Consider the following 20,106-nt stretch of genomic DNA (forward strand, 5'->3'; position numbering starts at 1 on the left):
GTTTATTACAACTAAGTGACTAAGTCAACTTGGAGCAAAATGGCGCAATTTGTTTCAAGCAGTTTTGCAGTCATAATCCTTTATTATGAGTTATGGCTAAAAAGCAAAATTACTTAGGTATCATAATGACTGAAATGTGTTCAGTCAATATTGCTTTACCGGTGTGTGGTCAACCCATAGAGTAATAAGAATATAGAGGTGGCAATGTTTAATTAACTTGAGGGCTTGAGGCACAAACAGACAAGATGCAATGTGACCATTAACAGAAAAAATAATTATGGAAACATTCTATATTATTATATTAATTAGTATGGGTGACCGGTGAAGCGTACTTTCAATAATGAACATATTTATAGAATACATAACTTGTATTATAATAAACACGATCACGGTCTTATATAGTTACATACTTACATCTCGCTTTTTTTTTAATATTAAGATAAACCATAATAATATTATAAAAATATAGTAAGTACTATAGTTTTTTCTAGTCTATTTTAAATAACGAAATTAACATTGACTTATAAAAAAAGTGTTGAATATACGTCTATGATAGTTTATTTATATATATACAATTAATACATTAATACAAATTTGTACACATTTATTAATTATTGTTATTACTATACGTACTTACTTGAATTATTATTAGTTAGACAAAGAATATTTTTAAAAAGTTAAAACTCTTCAAAATAATGAATACTTAAATGGATCACCTGGTACGTATATATTTATACTCAGTTTCTAAATTTAAATGTATACAACTAAATAAATAGTTAACTATTCATCAATGACAATACATTTTTTTTTATCAGTTATTGAAGTATATAATATAATTTGTTGAATATTTTAATATTTACTCGAGCGCTTTTCCACTGCTTGAATTTGAACTAAAACTTATTTCTTCAGGATGCGACATTAAATGGGCAATCAACCTCTTCAATCTATGTCTTACTTACTAAAAAATATAAAAATAAAAGGTAATTAATTCAATATTAATTTGTCCGTGGTTAATACCAATACATATTCAGCTATGTTGAACCACATTTAATTATTAACTAGTGAATATAAATAAAATATGGAAATTATCCATAAGATAATAATATTAATATCAAATCACAATTATTGTTTTTTTATTTTTAAATAGTTAGGCACTATTCAGGATTTAAAGTTTATTTAGGGAATATTACAAATATAATGTAGTGCAATATAATGCTGACTAATAATCACGCAGTTGATGATACCTTAAAACGATTAATGAAAAAAAATATATAAAAGACGTAAATAATCTAAAAATCACAATTATTGGTATATTTTTCAACCGACTATCGGTTTAATTTTCTACCGGCCATTACAAATTTAATTTAAATTTTATATTGAATCAGAAATTAGTTTATCATATTGTTTAGTTGGTTATATTAAGTCTCATCTATAATATACATTCATTATACAAAAATATAATATGCAACTGAATTATCAATTATAATATAATATTTAAAAAAACGCGAATAAAAATTATTGAAAAAATAGTCAGTTAATTATTGGGACTAACATAGTAACATAATCATGTAATCGATCACTCAACAATTAATTAAAATATTTAAAAAATAGATATAAAATTATAATAAACTAATTTATCCAATACAATTCAATAATGTCACACAATCATTAAATCTACAAAATCATTAATAATTCAAAATTTTAAAATCACCTTTATAAAACTTATTGTTCTAGCACAACAGGTGAAATTTATTTGAGGGTTAAGACTAAATGTAACATAATCAGTTTTTTCACCAGTCGTCTTAAGATATTTTGCAAACAGCACCACTGGGAATGGATAAATCATAGTGGTATCGTGCAAAAATATTGAAGTAGTCTTCAGTTTTGTGTGGTATAATAATAAAGGACTCTCATAGTAACTATCAATTGAATTCACAGACTTGGTATGAATTTCAACTTTTCCATCTTCAGCAGTAATGAATTTTGAAAATTTACGGCCATTTGTTTAAATTTTGGGGCTTTCAAAAGCTTAATATTGTTTGAATTCTGATTGTATTCAGTCGGTATAACTAGGAGTTTTAATGAATCCCAGATCACATAAATACTTAGCGTATAGAGATTTTAATTCATGCAACATATTCATTGTATTATACATAAGGAAATTTTCTCTACAAAATTCCCATGCTCTATTCTCTTGTTTCGCTAGTAAAAATTTACTCATTGCTCTTGTGACCATAAGACATAAGGTGATCACTTTGATGTCCTTGGTCCATATCTTTTTTTTATTTCAAGACATTGGTATTCCTTATTTGCCTGTATATTTAAAAATATTTTTGATATGTAGCGCATGTAAGTATAGGTAATACTTAGTCTTGTGAAGTATTCGAATGTAAGTATTTGAATACTATTTTAAATACATTAAAAAATATATATTTGAATACGTATCCTGAATATCTTTTTTTATTAATTTTATTTTATATTTAAATACTAAATTTAAAAAAAAAATGTTTTCGTTTATTAATTATAATCCTGTGTATAGTGGTCATTAAAAACATAAAATATAGTATTAGCCATAGCCCATAGACCTTTTACTAGTTGAGTAGTGATGGAACCATTAGCTGTGTGCTTAGATATTTTGCAACGAGGATTAATGTTCGTGTATTATGGTTATTGAATCCCATCCATTTCTTAACTTATTTATAGCATGAGAATATGAAAATAAATAAAAATTTCAAGTTTTGTAGATCATTAGTTGATATAATTTGTTTCAATGTTAAAAAAGATTTGAAACTCAACTAACTGGCTCATTTTTTATAATTGCTGCCATATCTCAGCCATTTTTTTAAAAACCGATTGGATAAAAAATGATGTTAAAAGAAAAATATCTATTAATCAGTCTAAAAGGCAGTTAATGAATTTTCCCAGTCTTCTAATGTGGAAGATGACAGTGCACCAAAAATTAATAGTAATAACAATCAATCTGTTGATGTATTAAATAATTGTTTTTCTAAATGGTCTAACAAAACAAATATCAATAATTCTGCAGAAAATTAAATATTGAATTATTTTTCTAAGAGCCCAACAAAGAATTGAACTTTATTGGATAATACTCCTATTATTAAAAAGTGTTTTTAAAGTACAATACGCCTATATCAAATTCATATTGTACATCATGTATTAATGTTATACCATTGATTATATATACAAATAGTATTATTAATTAATATTTAATACACAGTCTACATACCCCGATACCCGTTAGGTACACACTAAAGTCATTATGTTCCCAAAAATGTAACAATTATTATTATAATTTTAAGTAGGTATACATTTTATTCAAAACTAAAATTTTCCAGCTAAACATTTGATATAAATTTCAAGTACCTACAGTTATTCGTTTTTGAATTACAACAAAATAGGACAATCGTTCCATGATAAATCGAGTGAATATCCAATGTTTTAATAATTTGATCTTCAAACGCTCATGCTCATACAAATTATTTAATTTGACTTTCTTGAAGACATTTCTTTTTGATAAAGTTAGATAAACTTATGAGGCATCTTGTATTTAATTTTGAAATCTTAGATTTAAAAAGAAAAATTGTAATGAATTTCTAACTTAAAATAATTCGCACATTTTCGTGATTTTTAAGTACTTTGTCGTAAAATAAAAGTTAGGAAACATTGTCTGATTTGTAATGTTGTAGGTTTAAACTACTCTTTAAAAATAACTGAGACTGAATTCTTGATATATTTAGTTAATTGCAGCAAGAACCAACTACTTATGAGAAACCTTGTATTTATTTCCATGCATTTTATTCACTGACATAATTTTAGTAGCCATCAATTGAACAAAAAATAATTTAATTTTTTAATTTTGATATATCTATGAATAGCATAAAATCTCATCTAGAAAATGTTAACATAAATATTTGGTGAAAAATGTAGTCTCTACAATAATTAATTTTTAAATTTCAACAATAAAACAAAATCGATTTTTTCAAAAACTGGTTTTAGCATAAAAGTTTTAGTTTTGATATACCTAACTGGTTTTTGTTTTTTGTGATTATTTTACTTGAGTTCCCCCCTTCTTCCAAAGTATTACCTATAACTACAGATCCAATTCGCCATCAAGAATCTCCCTCCGAGGGAGAATTGCTCCGAAATTGAACCATTTTCAATGCTCCAAAAGGTGCCAACACAAAAAAAAAAACATTTAAGAACCAATACATCACTAGTCTGCTCAAAATCTAAAATTACACACAACATGTCATGTGTTATTACGCTTGCATCTAATCAAAGAACATAACTATTTCAAGACATGACCACAGTCAATGGTCTTATCAATGAACCTTGATGCTTACGTCATAAGAGTTGAGCAGAGAATGTGATGACCAGTCAAATTAAATAACTCACGAGTTAAGTCTATAAGAGCGAAAATCTCATATGGAAACATAATATATAGAATGAAAGAAATGTATATTCATCAGATAATGAATAGATAGGTAATATATGACCAGTCAACCTGAATGACGCGCAAGTCATGTCTTTATAAGAGCGGGAATCTTATATGGAAACAAAGAATAAAAGAAATGTATATTTATCAGAAAATGAATGAATGATATTAAAGGATATTATATTAATTAAAAATATTTGCACCTCAAATTCTTGAAATAGTTATAGACATGGCTCTTTCAATGTTCTGACATGCCAACTACATAAAACTCAACATAAATCGAAATAAAAAAACAAAACTTGAATTTAGTTGGTAGCAATTTCAATGTGCATTTTAATTTATTTCTAAGTAAGTACGTAACGTGTAAGTATACATTTCGATTTCAATTGCATAGCTTGGTTATTAATAAATTATAACATTATGAATATTGTATAGTATTTTTTTTAAATATATATTTAATATTTTTTATATATTTATACTTGTTTGTAGGTAATCATTTTAACCAAATACAATAATTAATGACAGTATAAAATCTATTTTTGTTTAATTATAAAAAAAAACTTCATTGAATATATGCAGGTCCATTAAGACACTATGGTTGAAGCCAATTTTGATATTATTATTTATGTTTCAATAAATTATCCTTTAATTTTTCTTTATTGGCACCAGAAAACCGAACAACCTAAAAAATCAAACATTAATAATAAAATAGTACAAATTTGAATAATTACATTATATTAATTAATTTTACTTCTGTTTTTGATTTTAGGAAGACGAATGTGGGCATTGATTGGATGTTATATTCAATAGCGGCATCTTCACATTCATCAACATCGACTTTTAACATGACAACATCAGGGTACTCATTGGCCAATTCCTAAAAATAAAAATATTATGACAAAATTAAACTAAAGCAAAATTATTAATATTTAAAAATTGGAAATTGTTTACAAACAAGTACATCTTAAAATACTCATAAAACTCACTTTAAAATTAAAATATAATAAAAAGCCTACAAGATGCCCTAGATAATAATCTTACCTTTAAATTTTATAAGAGGTCAATTATCTCTAATTTTAAGAATTATTATGATCTTAATTTTAAAAAATGTACTGCATCCTCTTAAAGAAAATAGTTTTAACTTAATTTTAAATTATTAAAAAAACATTTTTAAAAAAATGAGGTATATAAGTAACTTTAAATTTTTTATTATTGTTGTTTTGGAAGTTTTAATTATAATAATGACAAAATAAATTTTAAATTCTTTTATCTAAAGATCAAAATGTTTTGAAGTACTTCAAACTTTGGACGAGTACTTAAAGAAATAACTGGGGGGCCAAGAGCTCCTAATAAAATGTTGATTTATTAATACAACTACACTCATCTTATACATTTAACTAATTAACTACTGGTTAACATTTTAATTTTTATACATCGAAATACTATTAGTAAATGTTAAATTGCAGGAATGTTTTAATTTTATATTTAGCAGTACCAAAAGTATGAAATAAAATGTTTTTGTTATTAGATCACTATTAGAAAGAGTGCTATAAAGAATTTGTGTAATTTGTGAAATTCAATAGATAACACCTAAGACTTTTTTAATAGCCATAAACTACACACGATTAAATATTCAACTTTAAATTTTAATTAGGTACTAACTATTAATAGGTATTTAGTAAATGCTAAATATTATTGACATTTATTTATGGATATTGTAATTTGTAATTCAAATAGCATTATATAAATATTTTTATTATTATAATTATAAAGAAAATCAATAATTACTTCAATGAATGGAGCCATTAACTTGCAAGGACCACACCATTTGGCAAAAAAGTCGATGATGACTAATTTTTCTTTGGCATCGGTCAATTTAGTTGCCAGATCGGCCTGTAAAATACAAAATACACATAAATATTAAAAATGGCATATAATTTGTTAAAACAAAAAAAAAGTACCCATGTACCTATTTATAAAATATTATAGGCTGTTGACATTTATAAATTATTTAAGAGCTTGTTAATGAATTAAATAATATAATTATAACTACTTCGTACATTTTAGTGATAAATTACATAGGCATTGATAAATCAATTATTATTATTATTAATCTATATAAAACAAGATACCTAGCTGAAGAGAAATACTAATTTTGAATGTCAACTGTATTAGATAGGAAGTTATTCAAGTAGATATTATAGAGTATACTATATTTTAAATACAATAGAACCTATTATTAATTAAGATTTTCTTAACAAATTTAAATGTGGCATATATGTCAAACAAGGTTAAGAGAATAATTATGAACAATGAACACACACTTAAACAATACATAGACAATTATATTGACACTAGTAGATGCTAATACTTTTTCAAGAACTTTTTTTCGTCCAACAATCAAATGACTTAATCTTATCAATAAACTTAAGTTTAATGCAGAAATATTAAATTATGTAGCTACGAATTGAATTACTTAAATAACATTTTGAAATATAAATAATTGTGACCAAACAATAAATTGTCAGTTAGAATTAGATAGGTACTTGAAATATTCAGTGTTAAATACATGCAATAATAAATTTTTCCCCAAACACCTACATAGGCATATCTTTCAATTCTGAATACAATAATGTCTGTTAATACCTTATCATTTTTTGATATAAAATTAATAAATTATAGCAGTTTGTTATTTGTGAATATACTAATGCAAAGCATTTCAAGCATAGATACAATTTTAACTTTATTGAAGTAGATAATAACCTATAATTAAATTCAAGTGTCCAGTGGGTGATGGTAATTACTAGGCATTTATTATAAGATATTAAAGTATGTATTAAGACATTATCGTTATCATAATTTATATCCTTAGAAAAATTATTCAAACATTATTGGAAACATAAAGTGTAAAAATATCCAAGCCATGGTATGACCTTGATAACATATAATATATGTTACCTAATATAATTTATTGATATAAATAGGTATTACCATTATCAAATATTAAACTTTAAAATTAGTTTGATGTTTATAAATTGAATTATCTAGCAGTGGGGGGAATATAAATTATATTTTAAAATGTAATGATATAAAGACAATTAACTCTTAATAAAGTCATATTTTAAATATTAAAAACTTAACAAAAACACAAATAAATTGGTTTTATAAAACGTGATCATGTTTTATCATCTAAAATAAATGCATTAAAATAATTAAAAAATATGTCAGTTTTAGACTATTGAGGCCAATTAGGTGCATAGTAGGGACCTATCAAGACATTATGTCATAATTGATTAGGTAACTGAACTATTTTATTGAATAAGTTGAATTTTGCGGTAGGTATACTAGTAGCTAGTGGCTTTTATAATTAAATAAAAAATCTTTTTTTATTAATTAAGTGCAAGTGTACAACATAAATGTATCCACCTTTTGGTATAATTTAGAGAAACTGAAACCAAATATGTTTTATAATGGTCATTAGGTACCTATGTCGTGTGTAATTAAAGTTACTTAGGTTAATGTCTTCATAACTTATATTGTTATTTTCAATTTAATAACAATGTAACTAAAATCATGATTATGAATGTGATGCGGGCCACATTTATGTTAAAAAATTGTATTGATGCTCTAGGATTTATAAAAATGAATTAAGAATTGACTAGGCCCATCACAGTACACTTTAGACTAACCCTAATCAAATTTAGCAAATATATCATCATTAAGGGTTGAAACTTGAGGCGGGTAGTTAAATAGAACAAAACAGTAGGTACTTGTACCCGATAAACTCAACATAATATTATTATTTTAGTGTGCTATACTAGCTGTGTTGGTAGATTTCAGTGTTTTACGTCATCATAACGACCTTTCAACTCTCGAGGAACATAAGTACAGGTCGCATACTGATTAAGTAATTCGAAAAAAATTACAATTTTTGATTTTACGCGCGGTACGGACTCCCATGAATACTTCTCGTTGTCTCACATTACAATGTTTACTGCGTGAAACGGAATTCACTTTGAATTATTGCGCAGACACAATATTATTATTACAATTCTCGCGATCCGACGGCAACCGACGGGTTTATCAATTTATTATCCGACGGTCACAGCAGTCCCCCCCCCTCCACACACACACACACACCGGGAAACCATAGATAAGAACATGTCTGTTCAATCGACAAGCACACGCACACACACACACACACACACACATTCACAAAAAACCGACCATGGCCACACAAAATGGAGATACGACCGTTTATATTATATTATTTGATTATATTATGTATGTACGCACTCACATACAAGAGAGCACACACACACACACACACACACACACACACACACACACCCACAGATCTCCAAATTAAAAACTTCAATCATCGCTGTTGGCGGTCGAGGACAAATTAAATAAAGCCCTTCACCTCGCCCAGCGAGGTCCTCGCAGCGGCGGGCTCGGGTTCGGGCGGTCGCCTCGCACAGTTCTCACGTTGTAATAATATAAAAGCAATAATAATAAAAATAAAAACGACGGCGACGACCTTGTCGGACGAAAAAACTCGTTCCGTACATCGCGCGAGCGCCGAGCAATAATTTACGGAAAACGCAAACGACGATCGTGTACAGACGAACTCGATACGACAGCAGCCGTACGATATTGCTACCTGTTAGGCGGCTCCGAATATCGAGCGAAAATTCGATTTCGGAACGAAAATGGGTCAAATGATGTTATACTCACGGCGTCGGTGACGAGTTGAACCATTTTGGCTGGACGTTTACGGCGAAATAATTCGGCTCAGGCGATTACACCGGGACGGCGTGAGTACTGCGTGCGGACAGAGCGGCAACGGACGACACGTCTGACGAAGCGTTCACCGTTCAAGTAATCAGAACAAGCGTTTGGCGTCGGTCGATTCCAACCGTTCGACGTCGCGAGTCGTGACGGGTAGCGTTGTCGTCGTCGGCGTCGGCGGCGGCGGCGGCGGCGGCGGCGGCGGGCGGAACAATGGCGACCGCCGACCCGCAGTGCAGCCACGTCCGCGACGTGCGTTTCTTTTCGTTTCGTTTCGACTTTTCTGGTATCGTAGGTGCGTTTCGACTTTTCAACTATTATAATTACCTTGGTCCCCGTGTACCTATAGGTACTAATGTACTATTGTAAGATATTACATTGCAAATTGCAATAATCATAAATTATAATACCTACTCGGAGTACTGAATAACTGATTACAATAATTTATAGACTAAAATATTTGATTACCACACGGTCGACTGTAATAATAATATGATAATTAATAATTATTACTAAAATGACGAAATAATACCGAATACCGATTTATTGTTTTCATGAAACTTATTAGGTACTTAGCCAACCAGTCAGGTGTACTATTTTGAAAAGCAGTAAAAATATTATATTTCAATTTTCAAGTAGATAGCTATTATGAATTTGTGATTCGTCGACAGCTTGAGAACAACAATCTGTTGTTTTTCTTTTTATGTGTACCTACTACCTAGGTTTGTGTTTGTACACTCGATGTTATGCAATTTGACCGACTGGAATACCACATGAAATTTTATGGAAATATTAATGATTTGAAATATATTATGTAATTTATTTTTTCATATCTGAAAACTGAATGAAAAGCCAACAAGCGCCAAGAATATCATAGTCCATCTCAATTATTATTGGAAGCAATTACAAATTTTCAAACGAAATACTGCAAATCTTTCAACCGCTATACAGGCAATTTCAATTTGGAGGGGCTGAACAAATGTATGCAAATCGAGTGGGAAGGATGTGAGGAACCCCATGCCCCACGCTTTAGCTTACTTTTTTTTTTTGAGTACCCATCTTAGGGGTGCACAATTTTCGTGGGATTTCATCCTATATCGGGCATACATTTTATCGGTGTTATACGATTCCAAACGTTTTTTCGAGCGACGTTGTCGTTTATTTTAATTTTGCTTTTGCATATTATCTCCGTATACAAGCGATAATGATAAATATATGTATTACGATATCGCTGTTTATTTTTTCTGAACATAGAAAAGAACTAAAATAAAATATTATTAAATAATTATATTTATAACCATATATACCTAATTGTTGAGCTATCATAGTTTACACTAGCAACTAATAAAAAAAATTGTACATAGGTATTAATTTGTAAAACAACGCAGAGACGGATTAACGAAATAGAAATTTTCAAATAAACATTGCCTGTTTATACTAACGAAAATTGATTTTTTCAGAATTTGAAAAACCCAAGATTATAATATCATCTTGTAAAATTTAATATTATACCTACTATTTTGTAATCGGTATCAAATCCATGCTGTTAAGTCATGAAAGTCAGAAGGTAAAAACGTTGGCAATAAACTATTATTGCCGATATCGTTCGCAACCGTGTTTTATCATCACTCTATGCTGTTTTGTGTCCTTTAATTTACTTTAATCAATTTTTTTACATCTCACTAGATTTTTACGGCGCATTTTATCCATATATTGCTGTTATTATAACTTGATTTGTCAAGTTAGATAATGTAGGAGTGGTCAGCACACACACAAATCTACAAAAAAATGAATTACAACACAAAAATCTAAGAAAATAGTGGTGACTAAAATCAAATAAAAAATCATCCATAATAGAGGATACCTGAATTATGAATTATGATTATATTATAATAAGACTAAAAGAGCCAAGATGATGTCAGTGTATACAGTATTTTTATTTCTCTCTCCGACCTACGAAGAAGGTGTAATGTTTGTTCTTTGCAGGTGTAACATGGCATAAGTTTGTGTTCATGAACAGCTGGACCAATCTTGTGTTGTTAGCTTTACTTTAATATCGAGGGTCAAGTGAATTGACCTATTTCAAAGTTAAAGTCTCCAGTGTCTGTTTAAATTTTTTTGCAATATTAATTTTTTTCCGTGGTATAATGCGATAGTTGTTAAATTGCAATATTTAACATTCTCATAAGCATAATCTGTAAAGTAAAAAATTCAACGTACAAACAGATGATATACAATCAAATAATAAATAAAATATATTTTTTTCCTCCGCATGGCCACATTAGTGTATAGTATAAAGTATTAAACATAATATGTATATATGATAATACACAATTATATATTATAATACATTTTGATTTCTATATTTGTATATAACTAGTTATATTACTAGTTTTTTCAATCTTGCAGTATAGTATTTATGTATTGAAGAATTTCAATGAAAAAATTCACTATTATTAATTCGTCTATACGAATATTTATATATTACTAACTATAGCCCGTAGCCGTACAAGGTACAACCAAAATTCACGGCTCGGCCGCAATTAAAAAACATAAAAGACGATGCTATATCAGTGATCATGACATCATGTCACGCGTATCTCGGTTTTAGTGTATGTGTATACCTCAGTTTACGAGAAAATAGGTATAGATCTAATCTATGGATCTAACTAGCTTTGTAATTTAATTTGACCGATATAGGCGATCCACCTGTGGAGGATTGTACATTGCACTTGGTATATTTTTGAACGTGATTTTCGAACTACACAACAAACTTTTCTGGTATGTCTAAAAACAATTTCCGAAACGTTTGTCACAATTGGATGAATAGTTATTGAGTCTATAAGACATAAGCTACAAATCTACGGGCATTGGCTTTTATTGTATATCGGAATAATGATCAATGAATTTAAATATTAAATAATATTTTGTTTAAAAAAAGAATCCCATAGCAATAACACACGCATGCGGGCAGCTAGTCTGAGTCAATTAAAAAAAAAATTGCATTTCTGTAAAAAATGGTAACTCTAATCCCTAATATGCCCTTACATAAACAAAACAATTATTCGATTGTGAAAAATATTTCTGTTCATAGTTTTACAAAAAAGTAATTGTAATTGGATTCATATTAATTTTGAATTTAAGATGTTTTTTTAAAAATTTATTTGTAACCATTTTTTATGCTATGTTTTTTCAAAGTTTAATAGTAATAATATAATCAAAAACCAAATGGTAACATTTAAATAAATAAAAAATATTCGATTTTCGTGAACTAAAATGAACTAAGCAATACTGTTAACACTGTTAACCATCCTATTACTATTTATAATAGGGACTGAAAAAATAAGCTATAGAGTATAACACCCTTCAATTCTCAAAAAATCTATTGGTGTAGCTTTTATTGAAAACGGTCCAGTAGTTTTTGAATCTATCGAAGACAAACAAAGAAACATTCATTTATACATAAATAGATATTATTTTACAAACACGAATAATATTATATTATGTTACCAATTATTTGGTTTCGAAATAATAATATACTCGATCCACGACCTTGAAATGGGCGAGACCTTGCGTGTATCGTGGACTTGACTCATGCGAAACACGCATAATAAATATCATGTACAATAATATAATCGCGGATCGATTGGAGACCACAGTATCACACATTTACGCATTAACGCGTAACCTATATTAAATTATCATTAATCATTATACATGCCGACTTTTTGGACGGCAGAATTAGAAACTAATAAATAATTTGTTATATTTAATAGACATTTGTGGACTCGCGCAACTACAGCAGTACAGCTGCAACTGTTGCATCCGAAAATCAGTGTGGAAAATTTAAGACATGGGGACAACAACGAGACATCTCCATATTTTAGTCAAAATTAGTTTTTGATTGCACATTATGAAGACAAAAATTCACGTCTATTGGTGCAACAATACCAGACAAATACATATAAATATAAATACATAATACAGAGATGTCTCAATATCTGGTTTTTATTTTAATGTAACAACTAGACCAGGGATTCTCAAACAATTATAAACCCTGTATCCTTTTTTATCAATACATTTTGTTGAGTACCCCCTTCTTAGTTACTTTTAGTTAAACTAATATATACATAAAAAAATGTAAAGACTTTTAAAGAATTTTTTCCTTGTTGGTTTGTTGGCCAGACTCGTACCCCTTAAAACATTTCGAGTATCCCAAGGGGTACGCGTACCACAGTTTTAGAATCCCTAAACTAGACAGTAGACATCTACAAGTTTTAATTTTTTATTTTTGAGATGGTATAAATTTGATTTTGAAAATTTGTCACTGACAATAACTAAGGTATACGAATTGAAGTTGGACCTAAGTTTATATTTTTTGTTAATTGTTGAAACCTTTTTTTAGTGCCTCCTGAAAAATCGTATTAATTAGAGATGCCTAATATTGTTGCACGTCATCTTTAGTTATTAATTATTATATATTCGTCATCAGGATAAAGTTACTATACGTTAACTACACTATAATATTATATAATTTATATTAAGTGTATTACTCAATGTTCTGCACTTCTAAAATAGTGAATAGTAAATTCTTTGTTACTAGCCACTGAAATGCGATAGAGACATATTATAATATTATATTATATTCAATTATAATCTCATTACCTATATAGTCAGTAGTCGCAGTATAATTATATTTTAATAATATTTTATGTACTGATAAGTGATAACTTATACATAATATATCGCATTTGCTTGTATCAAAATAGCGGTGAGATAGGGGACACCCCCCTCCCTCCCCCCAAAAAACCATTGTTTATTCCACCACATTGGAACATTAAAAACACATAAATAAGACAATATCTATCTCTATACATCAATATGTTTAGCCCCCTCCTCCCAAATCTCAAACGCTTTACTTGCGCCTATGATTTCATACCTACAAATTACAATATCACAGAATAGATTTAATATAAACGTGGTTTTTGGTTTATTTAAATAACAATTAATATCTGTAAAATCCATACATTAAACTTAAATGTGACGATTAATATTATTATTTTGAAATACTTTCATATAAAACTGTAAAAGTAAAACAATTTTGAACGGAGTTTGTTAAGTAATAATTATTCATACACCTTACATAATTACATGAATAATAAATATTAATAATTCCATATTTAAATCACAACAAATATTTATCAACTGGAAGATATACTCTACACTTTTACATCATAATGTTACCTACACGTTCTTATATTGTATATTCTTATAATTTGTATACATTCAACACATTTTATAGTTAATAAAAAAATTAACAAAATTATATTTTGTAACATTTAATTAAATATGTGTGTAAACACTATAAATTCAAAAAAAAATGCATAAGTCACTGACTCATTCGATTTAATTTTTATTTCAGCCTGGATTTCAGCACAAATGTAACACTATTATTTCAAAACTTTTTCTATTGATACACAGTTTGTTTATTTGTTGTGCAGATTGGGAATTCTCCTTGTTTTGTTCCTACATATTTTTCTTTTAAATTATCAAAATAAATGTAATAGCAATGAATGTTTTAAATAATTTGGTTTTCTTGTATTACAAAAATAAAATAAAATAAATTTGCATTCCTAACATTTCAAATAATAATTTTTTTTTTAGTTGTCTAAGGTTAAATTGTGTTGTGTGACAATCTCGTTTTTAAAATGTATTAACTGAATTAATCTGTCCAGTATTTATTATTTATTTGTATATTTTTAAAAGTAGACCAATTTTCAAATTAATTGAACTTTAATTAATACAATTTGGCATTTGCTGTAATTAGTTTGTATAACTTGAAAAAGAAGAGAAATAGTTAACCCTATAATTTCACTAGCTTTATTGGTCTTCAGAATTTACTCCAGGTTGGCAGGTTATGAAAAACTATTTTAACACACTGACACGTTTAGGGACCGTCAACATACCATACGTACATACTACATAGGTACTAATATACTTACTATTGTTTATTCATCAAATAAAAACACTATTAATTGAAGGAATATAAAGTTCTACATAGGGGATTTCCAGCACATAATAAAATGGGTATTCTTTTCTCTTTGAATAAGATAATAATGTACTCACGGTATAGCCCATATAAAGGGACAATATTGTATACTATGTGAGCAAACATAAATTTGCTGCCTCTTTTTCAGTATTATTGATATAGTTATGAAATTTGGTAAGCATAACTATGATGGGTAGGTATATATAATATAATTCTGATATACATTATACACCATTGTATAAGTATACATCATATTTATTGAACTTAATATATAACTATTTATTATATTAAAACATTATTGACTTTTTTTGTTGCCCTTCAATGTTTTTCCTGCAGCCAAATGCATGCTTCTTTTGGACCCATCTGCTTCTTCTAAGTATAGAGCTAAAGATTGTTTTAAATTTGAAACCAAAGATGAATTAGTAATTGTTAAAAATATACGTTTTTTTTTTTTATTTTTACAAGAAATTTACAATCTGTTCTTAACTAGAACAATAAACAAATGTGCATAATGGTATTTACATATGAATTTTTTGAGGGAAGAAGCTACCCATTGGTGACACTACAATAATATAAGTTAAGTCTTAAGGTAGCACAATTATTTTTGGAGTTGCAACTAAATAGTAAATAACTAAAATCAATTTCTTACAAATTCAATATAACTGTTTTTTTTTTTGGCAGTTTATGACAACATTTGGAAAAAACTAATGAGAACTTCGGAAACTGGGAAACCTATCTCTAAAAAACCCAGCCAACCTCAAATAAGTTCAAGTTTTTCAATACCGAATTCAGTAATCATAAATGCACCACCTTAAAATACAAAATAAATTTTGAATTTATTAATTCCAGGTTTTTTTTGCATTTTATTGCTGTGTTTTGTAACGGTTTTTGGGAGACGTTTTTCCCATTTTCCCACCCCACCATTCACCAAGACGACATTGCGATTCATGAAGTACGAGCAACGGCCAGCGGCTAGCAACTAGCTGAGCACTCGCTTCACCGCTTTCGAACATGACGGTACTGCGTGCTTTTTGAAAAATTCGATCTTGTTTGCCGTTGAAATTGTTCGTTTGTCTAAAATGTACGCCGCTTATTGATCATGTTATCGCCGGTCGATACAGAATCCGATTAAAAAATATGGACACCATCATGGCTGTATTGAGGTCCACATGTACTCTAAATAACATTGCAATCGTGTTTAAAGAATCAACAACAAATTTGGATACAGAAGAAAACTTAGATTTTAAATTATTGATTTATAGTAAGATACACAATTGAGTTTTCCAATATAACATCATTATTTTTCCAATTATTTTCATAATGTATACAAAACCTTGTTTCAGATGCTAACCACAGAATAGATTAAATGTGCTAACAACATAAATGGGTTTGACGAGCAATAATATGAAGATGATGTAAACGGGGTTACTCAAAGAGCTCAGATGATCAACAATTATTTTGGGCGATTATAAATTAGAATTTATTGGTTAAGTCTTATCTGTGACATTAAACAAATAAATCCAAGAATTGTATTACATATTATATTTAAAATACTTACTTAATATTTTAACTTTTTTTAAATTAAATTTCAATTTCTATTGATTGTTTAGGTTTCCCAAAGATTAATCCAAACGATCTTTATGGCTTATAGCTAGTATTTTTTCTAAAGAAGATTTTTTGCCTTTTAGGAAACTTTGTGCACTCCATTTTGACAAAGATTATTTCAAAGCTGAAACTTAACTGAACATTTTAAAACCAAATTTAGTTCCCACAAAGTTTGAAAAATGATGAAAAGAATCTTTTGAATCAACATATGTTAGTGTATATAATGATATTTAAGTGAATATTTTAAAGTATAACTAAAAATTGCAGGTCCTTGAGTAAAATGCCCGAGTTACTGACATACCAAATTTGCGAGCAGCCTGCTTCAACATAAAACAGTGAAATGGACACTTTTCAAATGAATGGTTGTTAAAAAAACCTATAATGGAATGGATTAACCTATTATAAAACTTAAAGGTATCTATCAAAGAGTAGTTTATGGCATAGCATAGGCTTTTATTGATATTTAATTTTTAAGAGAGTTTTAAATATGTAATATATTATAAGTATAAATTATCGTATCTTGCTTTAAAGCTAAATATCAAATAAATCCCAATAAGATATTGTAGAATCTAGATAGTATTCTAACCTAAGTTTTATAGTAGGTTCACTATAAAGTTAAATTTTGTAACAAAATTGGTTTATTTTTTATAATTATCTTTTATACAAACCTTTAAAATTGTTTGATTTTAGATACTCCTAACCGAAAGCCGCGGAAATATTTTTTAGGCGATAGAACTATTCCAGATTTTGCCTCTGAGAAAAGCTCAGTATCAAAGTATTCAATGATGAAGAAAATTAAATATTTAAATTTAAAAGTAAGCAGACTCCGCAAAAAGACTTTCATCTATGGCAGATTAAATTAACCAAATGAAGAAAAAAAATCTCCTAACTGAACAATTTAAATAATACCATTTTGGTAGATTTCAATGGAAATATGAATGGTAGCGACTAGCGAGTTGGAAGTGTAAGTTACTAAATAATGTTTAAGGGGCCAGTATTAATTTGTTAAATCCTCTGTGATTGTTTATAAATGTTATGATAAATAACTATTTGTTGATCAGTGTATCAATATATTTTAAAACATAATATAATTTTTTATTTTTAAAATCTTGTTGTGATGTGTTTAATTATGTATAATTGTGTTATAATGTGTGTTAGCTTTGATAATTTAGTCTACAAATATGTCTTACTAATATAATACTAAATTAATTTGTAATTAATATAAATACATTAATACCTATTTATATAAGTACCTATTTTATAAAGTACAGGATTAAGTATACTAAAAATGGTTAAAATTAATATTTTAACAGACTATAGACAGCAACACTATATTTGGAATATAAAGTGCTAACTTCTGCTCTAATAGAATTAAATGTATGTTTTTGATGTCAAAAAATAAAAATAATAATTCAGCAACTAACGCTATTGTTTTCCCACATTTGTATACAACATTTATGTACAAGCTTAGATTAGATTTTTTTTTAATTATATTATATTATGTACATTGGATGAATATTATTTCTAAATTTGCTTGTTTGGTCCTACTTTAATGACATTTTTAATTTTAAAAAAACTTTATTTTTATTGTGCTTGAGACTTGCTTTTTCTTTAAACTGCATTCTTTATTTCTCATCTGTGAAAGAATTTTAATATTTTCTATGTGATATTGATATCAAATTATCATTAATATATTATTTGATTAGATACTATACCTACCTAGACTATAATTGAATTTATTCATAATGAGTATTTTGAACTGTTTTACTATTATAGTACACTGCAGAACCTATATAATATTATGGAAGTATAAATTATAAAGATTTTCAAATTTAATTACATTATCTCTTAACGTTTTTAATTAGGAGTCTAGTTAAATGGAATGTCACATATTTTAGTTCTCAGTTGGTTAAATATACTATATTAAATAATATCTATAGGCTATAATATAGTACAAAGGTACCTACCTAACATATTTTTATTAATAATTGTAGTGTCCTACATAAATACATAATATGGCTCATTTTACTGACAATATGAAGAATAAAAATATTACATAGAAAGATCATGAATATAATACATTATTATTTATTTGAGAAAACAGAGAGTTTAAGACTTAATCGCTGAACAACTAGATACTTCTCTAGTTCTCTTATTTATTTAGTATGTTTGAATCACAGACACACCTATAATACGTTAGCGGTTTGAATGTTTCTATTGAAGCGGACAAAAACAACATTAAAGTAGACTTCTTGCAGTAGATACAATAGTCAACTATATATCCGGTAGATGGCGTGGAAACACATGGTCTTTAGAGAAATGAACATTTTTATTAAAAATGCAATGATTTTTTCTTCATAAGTAATAGACATCTTACATTCGAATATGCAATATGTGTTAATAATACAACGAAGTGATATATGCTTTAATCACTTTTTTACTTATACCAAATATAATGTATTTTGGTTATGCATATTCTGAGAGTTCTCATAATGTTATGCTGCATGTAAAGTATACTTATGCTTCTCAAAACTAATTGTCAACCAACTCCGGTTCCCTTTCAATACGAAAAAATCTTTCGCCTTTTACTAAAGATTTCCGTGGAGGGGAGCACTCAAAGGAGTCTAGAAATATTAATTTTTTAAGATGCCTGACTTCGGTCGGGCCCATAATGAACAACGAACATGGTTTGAAGACCCTTTTCAATAAAGTAATCTTACGTAGTCGTATTTGATTTACATGTACTGTGCTCTTGCTTATTTCATTACGGAATTGGATATTAATCCTCTCTACTTATTTACTTCAATTTGTTGAATGACTATAAAATGGCTATAAAAAAAAGCTGTTTCTCTTTAGAACACAGAATTTTGTATGTTTTGTCACCCAGTATGTTTTTCTTATTATATCCATTGGTTGATAGAGCTAAAGTCAACTAATCTCATATCATATTTATATGACAGACAAAATAATGTAAATTAAATGCTTGAGACCTGGAACTTTTAAATTGCTTTAAACTTTAAATTGTGATGTATATTAAATATGTTTTCTATCTATTAATTATCCATATTCATAATAGGTAGTTCATTCTATTTTTTTTTTGGTTTTTACAATTAACACCTTGGTATGTCCACTCACCCATTCCAGTTTTCAGTTGAGTTTAATCAAGTATGAAACAATCTCAGGGTAAATGGTTAACATACTTAAT

General features: G+C 28.0%; 1 protein-coding gene and 1 long non-coding RNA gene across 2 annotated transcripts; one reads left to right on the forward strand and one right to left on the reverse strand.

Moving 5' to 3' along the window:
• Positions 1–4,760: 4,760 nt before the first annotated feature.
• Positions 4,761–9,416, reverse strand: LOC111030980 (thioredoxin-2-like). Its single transcript, XM_022310732.1, has 4 exons — positions 9,194–9,416; positions 6,245–6,349; positions 5,208–5,333; positions 4,761–5,138 (listed from the first exon to the last, which is right to left on the reverse strand). The coding sequence occupies exons 1-4, from the start codon at positions 9,215–9,217 to the stop codon at positions 5,076–5,078; spliced, it is 318 nt and encodes a 105-aa protein (XP_022166424.1). The 5' UTR covers positions 9,218–9,416; the 3' UTR covers positions 4,761–5,075.
• A 6,811-nt stretch (positions 9,417–16,227) lies between these two features.
• On the forward strand, positions 16,228–18,386 carry LOC111030977. Its single transcript, XR_002604152.1, has 5 exons — positions 16,228–16,557; positions 16,640–16,782; positions 16,985–17,111; positions 17,169–17,315; positions 17,592–18,386. It is a non-coding gene; the product is annotated as an uncharacterized LOC111030977 (long non-coding RNA).
• Positions 18,387–20,106: the final 1,720 nt, after the last annotated feature.

Source organism: Myzus persicae, unplaced genomic scaffold, assembly GCF_001856785.1.
Source record: "Myzus persicae strain clone G006 unplaced genomic scaffold, MPER_G0061.0, whole genome shotgun sequence".
NCBI lineage: Eukaryota > Metazoa > Arthropoda > Insecta > Hemiptera > Aphididae > Myzus > Myzus persicae.

Excerpts from the sequence above, each read along its gene's own strand:
- LOC111030980 (XM_022310732.1), bottom strand. The coding sequence starts at position 9,217 with ATGGTTCAACTCGTCACCGACGCC. Across the intron at positions 6,350-9,193 it reads TTCAACTCGTCACCGACGCC|GCCGATCTGGCAACTAAATT; the intron begins GTGAGTATAACA and ends TGTATTTTACAG. Across the intron at positions 5,139-5,207 it reads TCCTAAAATCAAAAACAGAA|GTTGTTCGGTTTTCTGGTGC; the intron begins GTAAAATTAATT and ends TTGATTTTTTAG.